The sequence below is a fragment of the Labrus bergylta genome, chromosome 7, assembly GCF_963930695.1.
Source record: "Labrus bergylta chromosome 7, fLabBer1.1, whole genome shotgun sequence".
Classification (NCBI taxonomy): domain Eukaryota; kingdom Metazoa; phylum Chordata; class Actinopteri; order Labriformes; family Labridae; genus Labrus; species Labrus bergylta.
The window spans coordinates 31732734-31750438 of record NC_089201.1 but is presented as its reverse complement, the minus strand read 5'-3'; the positions used below and the strand labels follow the sequence as shown (position 1 = coordinate 31750438).

The 17705-nt window shown below is 41.2% G+C and overlaps 2 protein-coding genes across 2 annotated transcripts in view; both read right to left on the bottom strand.

The window, feature by feature from the left end:
• The window catches only part of LOC136179606 (NLR family CARD domain-containing protein 3-like), a 360535-nt gene that overhangs the window by 247171 nt on the left and 95659 nt on the right, over positions 1 to 17705 (bottom strand). The gene's annotated exons all lie outside the window — the stretch shown is intronic.
• LOC136179741 (electron transfer flavoprotein beta subunit lysine methyltransferase-like) lies at positions 7343 to 16694 on the bottom strand. Its single transcript, XM_065957398.1, has 3 exons — positions 15575 to 16694; positions 10140 to 10282; positions 7343 to 8020 (listed from the first exon to the last, which is right to left on the bottom strand). The coding sequence occupies exons 1-3, from the start codon at positions 15832 to 15834 to the stop codon at positions 7671 to 7673; spliced, it is 753 nt and encodes a 250-aa protein (XP_065813470.1). The 5' UTR covers positions 15835 to 16694; the 3' UTR covers positions 7343 to 7670.

Below are 17705 nucleotides of genomic sequence, written 5' to 3'. Positions count from 1 at the left end.
TTTTAAAACAATATATCCATTATCTTACCTCTCAGTCCAGGTTTCATTTCAGCTTCATCAGCTACCAGCTAGTGGTGGGCGATATAACGATCTTAGATCGTGAAGGATTTTAACGTGCTGACGATCTGCCAAAGCAGGGAGATCGTATAACCGGGGTTATGTGTTTATTCTCTCATGCTGCAGTTTATGCTGCGACACAGACGCGTCTCCCCCTCCCCCTCTTTTGCTCCGCAGCGGTGAAAACCAAACTTAAAGTAAAGTCCGCAAAAACCTCTCCATATCATATTTCCACTGATATATTTCCAAACCGACACGGCGTGAGCAACAGTTAACTTCTCTGCATAGTGTGCACAGTTAAGTTTACATCTCGGAGAGCGAAACCGTTTAAGGAGCCGGAGAGACGTTAACAGTCTGCAGAGAGTCAGACAGAGAGGAGCTCAGACAGACAGTGAGGGGAGATATAACCCCGGTGTTTCAAATGTTGCTGTCGGTGTTTTCTGCTCTCTCTCAGTTTTTAAAAGTTACTTATCAAGCTTCTCCACCTGAAGCTCACCTGTTGTGATAACTGAACCTATAGGGATTACACTAAACGACGTTACAAAGCAGCAGGCAGGTGAGAGTGAGTAACCATGGTGACTGTCTGTCTGTCAATCAACAATGTCCCGCCCCCTCTATGAATTCAACTCTTCTGTCAGTAAAACTTACTTTGATCATGTGTCACAGAATGAACACATTCTGTATTATGTTTGATTATATATAAACTAAACTAAAGTTAGTCCAATGATGTCATAAAAACAACAAAGTCTGCAGAGCCTGTATGAAGCTCCAGCTGGAGGAACTCTGCAGGGCTAAAACAGGACAGAAACTTCAACAACTTGAAGTCTACATGTTTTTAAATGAATGCATCACTGTGTGAAAATGTTCCTGATGAACATAAAAAGAGGACACATAACTAAATCATCATTTCAAAGTGGTGAGGAAAACCTTCAAATTGTTCATAAATATTGATCAAATTGAGGGAAAGACATTTCTGTTGCTAAAGATGTTCTGGGTGAGAGACCTCCAGACCTCCTACAAAGATGTTTTTCAAATAGATTAAACTTGTCTGCTCAGTTTTTGTGCATTTAAAAACATCATACAGGTAAATAAGTTTGGTTGAACTGGTCAGTAACTTACAAATTAGTCTAAAGATCAGTATGAAAAAAATTGTGATAAAATCATGATCGTGATTTTTCCCAAAAAAAACGTGATATGATATTTTTCCCATATCGCCCACCTCTACTTTGAGGACTTTGAGGAGTAGAATCCATAAAAACAATAGAAAAACACATCGACATGTCAACAGAAAAGTACAGACCCATGTATAAAACACAACATATATTGCACATTACCCATATAGAGAAAAAGATATCAAAATATAAAAGCATGTAAGAACATCATGACGCCATGATGTTTCTGCTGTAAATGTCCAATGATGAAATGGTGAAACAGACAGTGGCTTATCTTAGAATTTATTGGGCCGAGGTCAGACAACAGCAACAGAACACAAATGGCTGACAAACTTTTCATGTTAACGGTCCTGTTATATTCTGTTAGCTGGTACAGCCTACAAATTCTTTTACCATTTGGGAAGACTTCTAAAAGGCTAGAGAGGTGACATTACCTTCACTTGAAACTGTCAGATATCTACATTCAAGTCATTTAAGCTCACAACATACACTCGGCTCCTCTCCAAAAATAGATCTGCTGCTATGAGAGTCTTACACAAACTGTTACATCCACACAGACCTAAACCAATGACCCTTAGATGGTCGACAGATTTAAAATGATATATCCACAAAATGATTCAAGTGAATGATTATGTGAAAATAAATACTAACAGGCACAACCCGTACAGCAGGCTTAGATTTAAAGTGAACAGAGATTACAGTACCACGCTGACATCCAGCTGAAATACAAAACTAATGTAGTTCAGCTTCCTGGGCGCTAAAACGCCCTCGGTGTCAGCTGTTTTTAGTCACTGCACTCAAACGCTATCAGTTGAAAGACGTTCAACTTTGAGAACAGCGCCACGCTGATCAATGTCACTTCTCCCTCACCGACCAATCAAACTCAAGAAGGGGCGGGATATGATATTTTTCCCATATCGCCCACCTCTACTTTGAGGACATAGCCCAAAAATAATAAACTAAAACAAATGTTTTTCTGTAAATGAGTGAGACAAACAGCATGTCAGTATTTTATTTAATAGTTGATGGTCTATTTCTTGAATACTATAAGCCTTGATTATTATGTTACACGTCATTACATTGTGCTGCCAGTTAAAATAAAGTGACAGGTAAGAAATGTAAGACTGGTACCCAAATGCAGGTAGATTTTCCGTTTGGCAAGTTCATTTCCAGTGGTGTAGTTGAGGGTATACGCAGGTCAGGTGTACAGGTATACCCACTTATTTTTCAGTCTGCATAGGGTATCCTCACTTCCCTCTGATTCACACCATTTATTGATTGACATCATTCAGCAGTATGCAGCAAGTTTTGTTCCCAGGGTTGGTGAAGGGATGATCCTCCCTACTGCCTAAAAAGTGTAAGACTGGTAGATTTTAGAATCCACCAGTCACAGGGGCACGTAGGTGAAAAAGTTCATCACCAACCGTGGTATAAAACAAAGTCCTTCATGCCTGTAGGGTTAAAACCTTCTCATAAAACAGACCTCATTCAGTCACAACATTTTACTAGGTTGCAGTATTTTGTTGTGACTGCTTGAAGAGGTGGAGAAAATATTTCCTATTAAATTTAAAAGTGAGTCATTCTCTGGACTTCATTTAACATGAGAGAAAACCATTAACGCTGACTTTGAGCTCAGACCGCAGGAGTCCTGACAAACAGGAAACAATACGAGAGAAACTCAAGAGTTAGGATTAAAGATCAGCCGAGGACAAAGTCCCAAAACATATCAGTATTTTATAGTATGTATTTTACTTGCCCCTCCCAAAGCTGAGAAAAGAGGAAGTAGTCCACATTCACAGAGCTGATCCTGCTCTGTATGTGATCAGTTTTAAAGTATTACTCAGCATGAACCTGCTTCATTAACTGATGAACCAGAGGTTTAAACAGTAAAGTCAGAATAATGTTGAATTAAACTCACCCTGTCTCACACGTCTTTGTCCTTCTGCTCTGTCCACTCAAAATGGAGCCTAAGCTCTGACTCTCAGAACACTTTCACTTTGGTTTCTTGGAAACCCGTTATCAGCTCAGAGTTTCTCCTCCCCTTCTTGTTATTTCCTGGAACTGAAACAGTGATGACTTTTGTTAGTTCAGGTTTCTTGGTGATTGTCTCCCTCTGCTGGAATCAAAGTAAAAAGCATTAATCCAAGCTAACAAGGTTTAGCAAACTAAACAAAGTGAGCTGGGATCATCTTCAGCAATAGTTGTGGTTTTCAGACCGTTAAAGACTTAGTTAATAACAATCAATGTCCTTCTTTTACCTCTTTGAATCTGATAACTTAGCCCCTATGCTGCTTTGTTTTTGGGTTTGATCCCTTTGTTACTATGGCAACAATAATGCTCACTAAATCCCAGGGACAGTTTGGTTTGTGTAGGGAACATCAGCCCCACATGTATAACCAGTGGCAGATTTAGTCATTTGGGGGCCCTCTGCATCTGTTGGGCAAATGTGGTGTTTCTAAACGGATGGGTCGAGACCCAAAAGTGGGTCTCAGAGCCTTTTTCAGTTGGAACCGAATGTTATTCACAAGTAAATAACAAATTGGAGAAGGTTGGATAGAATTATTATTTTTATATAAATTCTGCTAGTATAAAGCCCAGTGGTTCAGACCATTCACAACATGAATTCTGATTTAAAAAAAGAACATAAGCAACATTAATAAAATGTCAAACATTATCAACAGAAGAATAGAAGAAGTTAATCTAAGTGATTTAAACATTTATTTTGGCAAACATAATTTTATATTGTTATCACATAAATTCTACAGACACATTAAACCAAATGTTAACAAGTTTAGAACGACTAACAGATAAAAGTGAAACACATCCAGCAACAATCAGAGTTTTTAAACACACTTAAAATCTCAGAAGCACATTGTCGTCAATGACCGTGTTTAACGCACTATCGCTCTTATAGGACCAGCTCGCTGCCCTTTTCTTGTTAAAACCATTTAGTGGTTATGTGTAATGAATGAATTCTTGAGTCTTCCATATCTCACATACTGTGTTGAAGTATGGGGAAGTGCCTGTAAAACATTCACCCATTCAATTTTCATTTTGCAAAAAAGAGCCATAAGAATCATCAGTAGAAGTCGGTATAGAGATCCATCAAACCCGATATTCATTCAGTTAAAGTTGTTGAAATTTCATGAATTAGTTGATTACAGTATTCTGCAAATTAGGTTTAAAGCTAATCAGAAAACGTTGCCAAAAAACATCCAAAACAGATTTGAAAAAAGGGAAAGCCGTTATAATTTAAAAGGAACACAGATCTTTAATAAACCGAGATTCAGAACCAAATTGAGGGAACGATGTTTTACTGTGAAAGGAATCGGTTTATGGAACAATCTGAACAGAGAAACTAAAGAATCAAAATCAAACATGATATTTAAAAGAAAAATTGAAGCCAGTTTGTTGAATAAATATGTGGAAATATGTTTTGTTTCGTGATGCTGTAACAGAAATGTATTGTGATATACTTTGTGCATAATGAATTGGTAAGGAGGACTTACAGGGGGGCTGCCAGTGGCTGTGTTTGCCTGCAGCCAATTTAATTTAATTTAAATTGTTTTTGAATGAAGTGTTCTGTTTTGTTTTAATTCATGTTTTGTAAAAGAGGGGCAGATATTATAAGATTAATCTTCTTTCTGCTCCTTTTCATTCACATTTTTTTTTTTAGATTTTATGTTTGTTTGTTTTTCTTAACGTTATTGTTTTTTTTTTTAATGGAATAAAATTGACAAATAAAAATAAATAAATAAAAACAGGTGAAAAGTGCACGGAAAGTCAGGCGGGTTAATAGACTGACGGGAATGCAGTGATTTCACTCAGTCCGCCATCTTTACTGAAGACGCCGGTGTTTCGGTTTGAAGTGTGACCAATAAGAGGCGTCTTTCATTCAGCGCTCTGTGTGGTTATCTTTGTTTAGTTTTACATTAAATATATATCCAATAAGTATATTTTATCTTCCGTGTCTGATATCTGTTAACAACCACACATGCATATATAATATTTACAGTCTATGGATACTACTCGCTGCAGGACCCCTCTTGTTTATGTTGATGAGTTCAAGAGCACCAGTCAGAGTCGTAATAAAAGTGCTTCTACAGAGTTTTAAGTAAAAGTACAAAAAGTGACAAAGGTGAGACATTTGTCAGTTTGAGTCTATTACAAAGGTGTTTCCTGGTTTGTTTATAGATTAATGAAGCACCATGACTCTTGTTACTTTATTTGTAAAGGAGGAATAGTGACCATTTACCACATTACTAAATAACAGTATCACCTTTTTAAATGCTTTCTATAGTCTGATGTTGTTTATTGGTGATTACAGTTGATTGATCAGTTAATATTATCAGGAAAATGGAGGAACTACAGCATGTTGGGGCTCTTCAGGCAGCTGGTCATGAGGTTACAGACTTTGGAGGAATAATGGAATTTTTTTAATTCATTACATGCATATATCTTTGAATAAATAAAAGATAGGAAGAAGATGAGGGTGTGTGAAGGAGATCCAGCAGAAGTTCAAACTCCTGACTGAAATTCCTCTCTGACAAATAAAAGTATTCCAGTAAAGTCAAAGTAGGCCTATCTGTACTGAAGCTCCATGAAGGAGACTAATCAGACCTTTAAAGACTTTAACACTAACATGTGATCCATGTCACAGCTGTTTTATAGAAATATGATTATTATCTTTGCATGAAGTTTCAGATTTCAACTCCATCACCGCCAACACCAGAACATTTGGAACAATCAGCAGAATCCAAACATTTGTACTCTTGTTTCAAATTATCCAATTTGTTTTTTATTGATCTTATCTGTAAGTTTTATTTCCCAACAGCAAGACTTAAATGTTTGGTAAACCTCTCGGGGGCTCAACGTCAAAACTGAGAAACATCCTGTTTAGTTGGTCAATCTATGTCATATTTACTTATATTCTGACACATTATAGACTAAATAATATCCTTACAACAGAAGACAGGTCTCAGTATGCTTGAATATAATCTATAAATAATATTAAACATTTGAATATTTCTTGAAGACGATTCAGAGCAGGACATGAACGTCCTCACTGATTATTATTATGTCCCTGAACGCAGCAGTCAGAGCCACCTACATGTGAAAACGTTGAGTAGTAATAATACATTACAGTTCCTGTTTTCAGTCTGCTCACTTGTCTGAAAAATAAAACTGATGGCGCCACCTGCTGGACAAAGATTCAAAGCTTGATCCAAACAGCAGCCGAGCTCTTATCCAGCTGCTTCAAAGTGAGCAGCCTGATGACTCTGCTGGAGCCAGATTCACACGTAGCCCCGGCCGGGTCACACTCCTGTTCAGGTTTGATCTCTAAAGAGAGAGAAACTGGTCTGTAAGGCATTCAGATATAAACTACTGTAGGGTAGAGGTCACCGAGGGGCGGGCTGGAACAAAGAAAGATCAGTTGTAGTCTGTCTGTTGATGTCTCAGTATTTTTGCTGTCTTTCTTTTCTTATTGTATTTTGTCGTTGCTGTCCTGACCTTGTCTGTTTGTTTTTTCTGTGCCTTATTTGTCATGTATATGTCACCAGTTTGTCATGCTATTGCACCTCATTAAATGAATGAATGAATAAAAACCATTCCTGAGATAATCCACTGCTGGTACGGAGGTGCTCTCTGCCTCCTGTGTGTGAACAAAGAGTGTGTGTGTGTTTGAAGATACAAGTATATCCATCTCACATAGAACTGTGTTTGTCTTTGATTGAAATGGGGGCGGCAGTTGCGGTAGAGGGTCGCCGGTTCAAGTCCCTGGCCTGGTAGCTGGAGAGGTGCCAGTCCACTTCCTGAGCACTGCCCTTGAGCAAGGCACTGAACCCCAAAACTGCTCTGGAGCGCTCGCTGTGGGCCGCCCCCTCACTCTGAGACCTCTCCATTAATGCATGTCCACAGGATCCTGTTTGTTCATGTGTGTGTTCATGTTTATTAAACAGAGTGATTCATAAAGGATCAATTCAAAATGAAATATGAAACACACATTGTGAGTGTGTGTAGTTGTCAAACTGAAAGCAGACATCACAGCCGTTTTTACATCTGCACTCCTGAAAACATGGAAATCATTTGAGGAGGACTGCTCCTGACAGCACTGAGGGAATGCTACTTTCAACATCAGGCTACTTTTAGAAAATGACCAACCCTGCCTTTAAGCGTGATATTGATTTGAGGTCATATCGCCCCGCCCTGCTAACCAGGCTACCGGAGCAGCAGCAGCACGGCGCCATGCTTCCTCTCCTGAACACAGACAGAAGAGAGGGAGTTGTTTTGATACAGCTGATCATTCAAATATCTAAAAGAAGTGATCATTCAGATTGGGAAATGTACCAACCTTCCTTGTTTGTGTGACTTTCAAATAAAACACAGTCCTCTCAACCTCACACAGTCCATGTTTTCTTGAAGAATAATTCTCTCAGGTGTTCAGAGTTCAGGTGTGTAGCTCCAGACGCCGCTGCAGCTCAGGCCGTAGTTCTCCTCTCTCACACTGTCGGGCAGCTCAAACTGAGCCAGCGGCCTCAGGAGGCGTCGGATGGCGTGCTCCTCAAACTGAGCTCTTCCTGGATCTCCGATGAGGACTTTGGTGCCGTGGGTCTCCATGCAGCGGTTCAACCAGCTGTGCAGGCTGGTGGCGAGGGACTGGTCGTAGAACATGTCGCCCAGCAGGATCAGGTGGAAGGCGGCGGGCGGTGAACCCATGATGTTGTGGGTGAGACACACAGGAGGCTGCAGGCCGTTCAGCTCACTGTTCATGTGCGTCGCCACGGCTGCCACTGGAACACAAACAGGCGGGTTAACACGTCACAGGGTTAGGCTTCAAGGAATCATGGTGTTCATGTGTTTCTTTTAATCACAGCAGTCTATATACAGGGTTCACACTCTTTTCCAGGGATCATTTTCCAGGACTTTTCAGCCATGATGGAGCTGGTATGACAGTCCGTGATCGTGCCACGCCAATATTAAGTGTAGTCTTTAACAAGGTTAATCACACCCACTGTGAGCTACCGCTTCAACGGTTAAACATTTAATATCATGTTAAGGTCCATTTTTTACACTTAACAACGCAGTATTATATTTGAAGAGACAATGCTAGCAAACAAGAAACTTTCAATGGATTCTTGTTCCTCGTGTCCCTGGCTGTACCCCTGAGAAGTTTCAGCAGATTTTACTGGAGACTTTTTTAAATGATTAAAGTTGAATTCTGGTCAAATTGCATAGAGACGCTGATATTTTAGAACATTTTAATTCATTTTTCTAAAAAACAAGAAACTTTCAATGGAAAGGTCTTCTGGTTTCTGTTTGTAGTTCATTTAAAGTCCCCATGATACTGACAGCAGGCAGAACATTATCTGCACTGAGGACCACCTCCCACAGACGGGATTCTGACAATGATTTGTTTGTCTTAAGAACCAGATACATGCAGTAAAAAAGTCTGTTCTAGATAAAAACTCATTTACAGCCACAGGTCTGCTCGACTCTGTCACAAAAGCTGATGATTGTTAGATTCCCTGCATTCCTGAAACGCATCAGAAACAATCGACCCGAAATCAGCTCACTGACATGTTTTATCAGCAGGAGCCATGTTTCAGGCACCAAGTAGATACAGGAAGTCATATAACACAGGACTTCCTGCTAACAGACTCACTCTAATTCTCTTAGAAACATGACGTAATGGACACCATTAGAATCATGCTGATCAAGAGTTAAATAAGTAAAAGGGGGCGGAGAGAGACCTCCCTCCACACACACAATCAACAGTATCAAATAGCATGATTCCTCTGTGTTATTCAGTCGTTCTGCAGAACTGCTCGTTGCTTTGTGATTCTGTAAAGAAGATTAAAGCTCTCTGAACTTTGCCTCGCAGGACACCTTGAAGATTATCTTGCAAACTTTGAAGACTCTAATTCTACCTTGAAGAAGACAAAAAGACTTAGAGAATCAGAGTGTTGTAGCCTCAGTAGTCTGGACTTAGTAGAAGTCTGGCCCCTGCCTGGGTCTGGACCTTACACACAAACACTGAACAGAGGCTGCATGTGGAGCAGCAGGTAGTGCTGTGGCCACACAGGAACAAGTTTCCTGGCTCCAGGGCCTTTCTGTAAGGAAGTCTGCATGTTCTCCCCGAGCAAGCCTAATTAACGCTAACAGCAGCGTATCAGAACGGTCAGAATCTGCGTTATTTTATCCATCAGATGTGCTCAAAGAACTTCAGTAATATATGAGGCTCCTTACTAACAATGTGACGTCACACTTTCTCTGTCTCTCTGGGGAGCAGGTGTGTGGAGACCCTGACAGGTACGCAAAGGAAAAAGAGAGAGGGGGCTGTCCTTCAGGTTATCGATCGTCCATGGTGATGATCTCATGCACATGAAAGGAGAAAAATGCTAACGTTGTATAGCATATAGGCTAACTCCCCCACCTTAAAATACCTGTTATATCTGACCAGGTAAACCACGGCTAAAAGCTTTTCAACATCCTGTAGGTAAACACTGACCAGGAACCAAGACATCTGCTATGGCTCTTGTCTAAACACTCAAACTGAATTACAACTGACTGATCAGACAGTCAGCCATTTCGTCTGTGAATAAGTAACCATCACCAACAGATACCTCGTGATCCCTGGGAACGAGCTCGGAGCTGCGGACTTCCTGTCTGCTTAACTATTAACCCAACAGGTGAGCACACTCCCACCAGCCGACAGGGAGCGCACGTTGGAAAATATGTCGCGTCAACTCAACCACCTGACAAGCAGACAAAAACTATCTGCTATGGGGCTAACAACAAAGCACAAATAGAGCCATTAAAACACACTGAACACCTTACCAAAGTTCAAATCAAGGGGATTTATTTACAGACAAACTTCATGATTAAACAAAGATCAACTTAAAAACTAACCTAACTTACACACCCACATACGATCCCTGAGTGAGAGGCACAGCAGACCCAACTCCAAACGCCTCTCTTCATGAAGCCAGCACCGGGCTTTTAAGCTCTGAGGCCAGGTGCGCCTCGTTGTTCCATTAGTATCTTCACCTGGGCTGGAGACAACAGGAAGTGGAGGGACTAAAGCTGAACACTTTGTGGATAATTGTCAGAAAAAGAAAAGTTCAGATGTTTAGTTCAATGTACAGTTCAAAGAATTGTTCAGTTGTTATGTTGACTGCTGTCATTAAAAGAAACACATGAACGCCATGTGTAGTGGCAATTTCTTCTTGTGTGTCATATAAAAATTGTCACTTGTGTCATAGGAGCCAACCTGTTCGTTCCTGATGCGTGTCCACTTTAATATACTCACAGATCCGTTGTTTCACTTGATTTCTTATTTTATTCGTAATTCCACTTGTATACAGAACAGATCCAAAATGAATCTATCAAAACTCAAAACAAAAGGTCACGATCAAAAAACATTTGCTGCTTGGCTCCTAAACCTCCACCACAGTCCACAAACAAAACGATCTACCTTTTTTCTCTCCACCTGTGCATCGCACCTAAATTAATTAACTCGGCTCCACCCAAAACACAAAATACCTGCCCAAATAAATCCATTATTCACCATAAAGGTTTCCATGTCAAATCAAATACTTCTCATAAATTAATACTTATTTCTTACAACACAAAAAATATACTCTATTAACACAAACTTAAACCATACTTCTGAAACTAAAGTTATCATGATTAAAATGGCCTCCACACCATGATTCCTTTAAGTGTTTGTGTCCGTGCCCCCCCCCCCCCAAGTTGTAAACCTAGGGGGAACACCTTTTATAGGTTGTATCAGCAGGGGGAGGGGAGGAGATAGAAAAACAGATCAACTCTGTTGTAGGGCAGATTAAGAGTTTGGTGCTAAACAAAGCCCAGACTGTTCCTTTCTCCAAAGAAGAGCAGATGTTCATGCAGCGGTTTCCTGCTGAAGCGAGAGGTCATGCAGAGGCCTCTGGTGAACACGATATGCACGGGCCAGCTGTGACCTGAACATCGTGATTTTAGCAAATGTCACACACAGTTGACAAAACATTTTCCATTACATGCTCTTTGTCCGATAGTTATTTTGGTTTGGGTGGACTCTGGTGCGGACCAAAGAACCAAACTCTGGACCGCTTCAAAACGGGGGTCTTCCAAGAACACCAGAGGTCGGTTCACCGTACGTGAGAACGCGTTCCGGACCAAACAGCAGTGCATTGTGGGTTGAATTTGGCCGTCTGTAAACGATGTCAAATAAACAAACCGTGGCTTATGTTAGCATTGCTAACAACACTAGCCTTCAGTCTTCCTTACAGGTTAACGTCCACATACCTGAGCTTCATGTGGTTACTCATCACTCCGGTCTATATGACAGTTTAACCCCACACAGCTGACATATCACTTTATCTCCATGTTATACATCCAAATACCACCAAACTGCGCCGCACTACAGGATGTCATTCTTCCACTGACCGCCTGTTTACTTCGGGGTCATAGAGCAGCATTAGGGTGGATGTCAGCAGCCACTGAGCGGCGCTACAGCTCCAACTAGTGGCGGTTGGCTTTGGTACACAGCATCTGACAGGTCTTGGTGTGTTTGACACGTAGACTGTACATTTTATAAATATTAAAGGACGCGGGGCGCTGGTGGCGCAGTGAGTAGTACTATGGAGGCTGTGGTCCTCTAGGGGGGCGGCCCGGGTTCAAATCCGACCTGTGGCTTCTTTCCCACATGTCAATCCCCTCTCTCTCTCTCTCCCTGATTTCCATCTCTATCCACTGTCCTATCTCTCATTAAAGGCACAAAATAAATCTTTAAAAGAATATATATATTAAAGTAGAAAGTCTGAGTGGCGTCCCCCGTCTGTCCCTGCAGGGGGCGCTGGAGTCCCATCGATGGCGGTCTCCATGCTGGAAATGCTGTCTCAGTCTAACTTTCAGTCAACCTAACGACAGGCTGAGAGCTGGAGCTGAGGCGGGTTTTAAACCTCCTGACAAACCGTTACACCGCGCCCACCTGTCAATCAGGTCAGCTACACGCCTTATTGTGAATAACTCTTATCCTTCATCAAATCAAAACTGATGAGTCATCAAAACATTCACTCCCCGTACAGTGTGTGTCCATCCAGACATGAGCTAATCACACCTATTTGGTTTTTTGAACCAGGCTGTAAACATGTTCATCTCTGCTGTAAAAACAGGCTTTTTAGAATGGGTGTGTATGTGACTTCCTGTGCTTCTACAGCCAGCCTCTAGTGGACACTCGATGAACTGCAGGATTTTGCACCTCAGCATCGGCTTCATTTTTAAAGACCGGAGGTTTCTGCTTAGTTTGACAAAGTGCAGTCTGAAAGCAAACCGAACCAAATGAAAAATGCAGCAATGTTGCAGCTCAATGATAAATGGATTGAGCTTGTAAAGCGCTTTTCTGGTCTTCTGAAGACTCAAAGCGCTTTTTACACCGCAGGTCACAACTACACATTCACACCCTGATGGTAGAGACTGCTGAGTAAAGAGACCATCAGAAATAACTAATCCCTTTCATAGACACACATACGCCACTGATGAAGCAGCGAGAGCAATTCAGGGTTCAGCGTCTTGCCCAAGGACACGTCGGAGATCTGGCTGCAGGAGCTCGGGATTGAACCCCCAAACCTTCCGGTTGAGAGACGACCGACTCTACCAACCGAGCCACAGCCGCCCCTGAATCGCCCAAAATTTCATACGTTAAAATGAAATAATGTTGAGCTCCATCACAGCTTTTTGACTTCTTGCGTCAACCATCTGAGACCTCAGCCAACCACACGAGAAAAAAACCTTCCACCCGTTGATGACATGCAGCGAATGTTTTAATGTTCCTATCAAAATAAGAGCCTGAAAATGTGTCCATGCTGTGATGTCATGATGTGAGTAAATAACACAGTAGAGTAAGAGATGAATGAATGCTTACTAGGGTCGATGTCGTTAGCCACTACATGAGCGGCACCACACAGAATGGCGGCGATGGCGGAGGCTCCGCAGCCGCTGCCCAGATCCAGAACGGTCTGACCCCGACACACTGCGGGGTGGTCCAGGAGAAACCTGAACACAGAGACAGAAACAAACAAAACAGCTGTTTAGGTTTGTGAAACCAACGAGACGCCAGAGTCACTTCCTGCTCCGTCCCACAGGTCGGAATCAAACCTACGGTCTCTGCACATTGTGGCCCTCGAGCTAACCACTAGGCCATCGCCACCCCTTTATCTTAATGTCTTTGTTGCATAATTTCAACGTATTGAAGCGACTGCTCAAACTAATCTTTAAATGACAGTGAGCCTTTGTCCCAGGCGTCTGATGTGTTAGAAGTCCTTCACTAAAAGGTGGCTAAGGTCCTGGACCTCCTGACAACACTAAAGATCTGCACTGAGCAGCCGCTGAAGTCCTGAAGTCAAACACTGGAGCTCAGAGAGTTTAGTGAGAACAATAGAGAAGACGAGGGAACCAGCTGAACAACTGACTCAGGACTTTTGCTTTTATATCGTTATTAAGACGTCTCCTACTGAGCCAAGACACATGCACATTTCAAAAAATAAATCAACCTGTAGTTGGTCCGAACTTCATGGTGTCACGTCCAACACGTCTTTATGACTTCATTCTCGGTTTGGGAGGCGTGGTCTCATTGGACAAATCATCATTATCATCTTATTTCATTAAAACTTCATTAAAGATAGAGTCGGTATCTTTTCAAAATAAAATACAGACTTCTCCTAAAGCTGCTCCATTGTCCCTTCTGGGCCTCCGTACATGTGTGGTGGTGACTGTGTCTGCAGAGACTCTGTCCTCTCACTGGATTTTACTGTTCTGCTTTGTTCTGGTTGACTCAGGATGTTTCTGGGCGGAGCTGGTGTGTTTTGTAGTGTCTCATCTGTATGCATGTACCTTATATTCTCTAATAATCAACATTTATGTCAAGTAGTCATGCTGTATAATCATATGTATCTCAGTAAACTGTATCTTAATAAACTGAAACTGCGCCTCAGGGTAAAAATGCATTTAGCAGAGCACACAGGAAGGAGCCCTCAGGGGAGGGTGAAAGAAAGTTCAGTACAGCAATACAGAAAGGTGAATCCTCAAAGTTACCAATAAAGATGAAGTTGAACAGATCAGATGGTGAAAAGAGGGCGTGAAGAAGCTTGTCCCCACGCCCCTGCAAAGCCATACATACTGTAATCTTTGTCTGTTTTAGTCTCTTCAGTTGAAGGGCTCACTGCTTTATGACTCCATGAATACAGCTTCCTGTGCTCATGTTCTTTGGCCTCCAGGTCCGGTCTCTGAAGAGGACTTTGCAAACTTTAAGGACTACAATTACACCGTGAAGAAAACAGAAAATAGATTCAGAACTTCAAAATGTTGCGGCTTCATTGGGTTCGGATGTAGGTTTAATCTGGGTCCAAATTTGATACAAAAAGTCACTACAGTTTCCTCCAGACAATGACAGCGCACAGGTGAGTGGAGGAGTGGATACAGTTCAGTGATTGGACGAGATTCAAACCGGCGAATATGACGGACGTGGACGTAGCAGCAAAGAAGAGAAAATATAATCAGAGTGAGGAGAAACACCACAATCATTGTTCATTTTAACTGCATTAAAGTTCATATTTTAACACCATATTTATCGACTTTAAAGGTCACATATTCTGCTAAACCCACTCCCCCATGTTCCTCTAACTCTAACATGTGTCTCTAGTCCGTCTACAAACCCCCCAATGATGAGAAAAGTCCATCCAGATTTCCAAGGTAATTCTAATTAGAGGAAACCATGGACCTAACTTCATATTACTTTACTGGAAATGTATTCAAGAAATGAGCAGCTATTTATCACCTGCTTCTCTGGAAATAGCAGAATATAATTACTCGGTGATGTTGGGATAATTCTCCATACATTTTGTGGTGAATTGTGATTTCATTTCAAATAAATGATTTGATAATTGTCACCTACTTACCATGAAATTTGGGGGTAATTTCAAAGAAATTGGAAAAAACAGTTACTTACCAATTAGGACTTGCTTACAATTAAGATCGGGCATTATTTCAAAGAGGTTACGTGCTAATTTTCACTCAATTGTCATGAAATTCAGGGGTAATTTCAATGAAATCAAAAAAAAGTTTGTCTAATTATCACCTAATTACGACGAAATTTGCGGACCTGTAAAGTGTTACCTAGATTTTTGTACAATTCAAAGTGTACATATCATTTTCCAGTAACTTTGACATTTGTCGTTTGAATGATTTACAACGGGGATGTAAAGCAGCTGTGCACCAACAGCTGTTAGTGACGTCACTACTAAAGAGGTGAAAGGTGAATGAAACAGGTATATTAGAGATCTCACCGTGACAGCGCCTGTCCTCCGGGCCAGTAGATCGCCCAGTACGGGTCCTCGTAGGGCCACAGTTCGGGTCTCTCCGTCCAGAATCTGCAGCTGGGAGTGAACAGCCTCAGTCTGAGCTCCGGGGTGAGGCTCTGCTCTCCGACCACCTCCGTGTTTTCACCGATAAATCTGCGGCTGTGAGACACACACCTCCGTCTGAATGCTGTGAACGAGCCTTTAACACACCTGCTCCATGTAGAGGACTTAAAGAGTCCAAACATGACCAGTTAGCCACGGAGCTACTCGTCAGAGCCCTTCTTATGTCTCTGTCACCTTCTGTCGTTTTTTAACATCTTAAAACCCGATAAGAAATGAAAACACACAACTTTCTTCTTCGTTGGCTGGCATCCAAAAAGTTGCATTACTGCCATCTGCTGGATTTAATTATTACTCACATTCCTAAATCCTCCTCAATAAACCTGTTCTCAAGAGAGATTTAAACAAGCATCTTCGTCCTCTCCCTCTCTCCCCACACTCCAAAATACTTTTTACATCTCTTCTTACGAGTCCCTCTCTCTCCATTTCTGACATCATGTTCTGTCTATGTGCTACATACTTTCTACATTTAATAACTACATGTTCAACTGTTTCTGCTAGATTGCATATCTCACAAAGACCAGATGAATGTTTTCCAGTGATATGTAGAGAGCTATTTAAATGACTGTGACTGATTCTTAACCTGGACATTACGACCTCCTCTCTTCTGTTGCTCCCTCTGTATTTTACTTTATCTATTTCCCTCTGAATTGAATATAAATGTCTTCCCTTTGTCTGATTGTTCCGATATTGTTGCCATTCCTGTTTGATTTTACTCCATGTGACTCGTTTCCCCTCTGACTGAGATCATTTGATGTTAATATCAATCCTCTCTTTCTTTACAGCTTCCTTTGCCAACCTGTCCACCTTTTCATTTCCTGCTATACCTGAATGTGCTGGAACCCACATGAACATCACATCTGTCCCCTGTTTAACCACCTGGGAATGTGTAAATATGATTTCATATAATACATCTTGACGACTGTGAGATGATCCTGATTGAATACTGTATAAAGCGCTGACTGAATCACTGCATATCAGCACTTTCCTTCCTGTTGTTATGAAGCTCCTTTTCTTTTTATTACAAAAAAGTAATAAATGTAATGAGATGTCTTGTAGGAATGGATTGGGGAGCTGATGTTGCTGCCTTAAAATATATATATGTGGCGTTAATTAGAACTAGGATTGAGTATGGGAGTGTGGTATATGGATCTGCAGCAAAGACAACACTTGCAAAGTTAGAAATGATTCAGGCACAGGCTCTTAGGATATGTATTGGGGCATCTCCAATATGTGCACTTCAGGTAGAAGTAGGAGAGATGCCACTATGTTTAAGGAGGAAACAGCTATTAGCAAATTATTGGCTGAACTTGAGAGGACATGGAGATAGTCACCCAACAAAATCAGTGTTAAAGGATTGCTGGGAAAAAGAGAGAACAATTAAGTCCAGTTTTGGATGGATAGGGGATAGAGTGGCGAGAGATATGGGAGTGTATGACAAGGATATCAGTCCAGCTGTTTTATGGCCACCAGTTCCAATGTGGATGCCTGAGACAGCTGAAGTAGACTTGGAGTTACTAAAGATAAAGGAAAGGAAAAGAAATGTTGATTTAGTGAGTGAATTATATGAACACATAGAACAGAGCTATGGAGATCATGTACAAGTATTCACTGATGGATCTAAAGACCCTGTGACAAATGCAACAGGATCAGCTGCGTTTATCCCAAAAGGTTCAAGGTTGAAGTAGTGAAGAGAACGTCAGATTTCCTGAACATGTACACAGTAGAGTTGTACGCCATTTTAGTTGCATTAGAATGTGTTGAGCAAATGAAAGGAATGGAAGTGGAAGAGGTTGAATAAAAAAGGGAAATAAATAAAGAGATAAAATAAGGTTAGTAACTCTCGCGCTAAGTGACCCAGATAAATGATTAGTCTTTTCACTTAGTGGAAGTTACTAACAAAAGAACAAATGCTGCATGAGAGAAGGTGACAGGTCAGAGGAGAAAACACCAAGATGAAGTTTGATAATAAGTTCAGTGCAAAAAATAACAACGC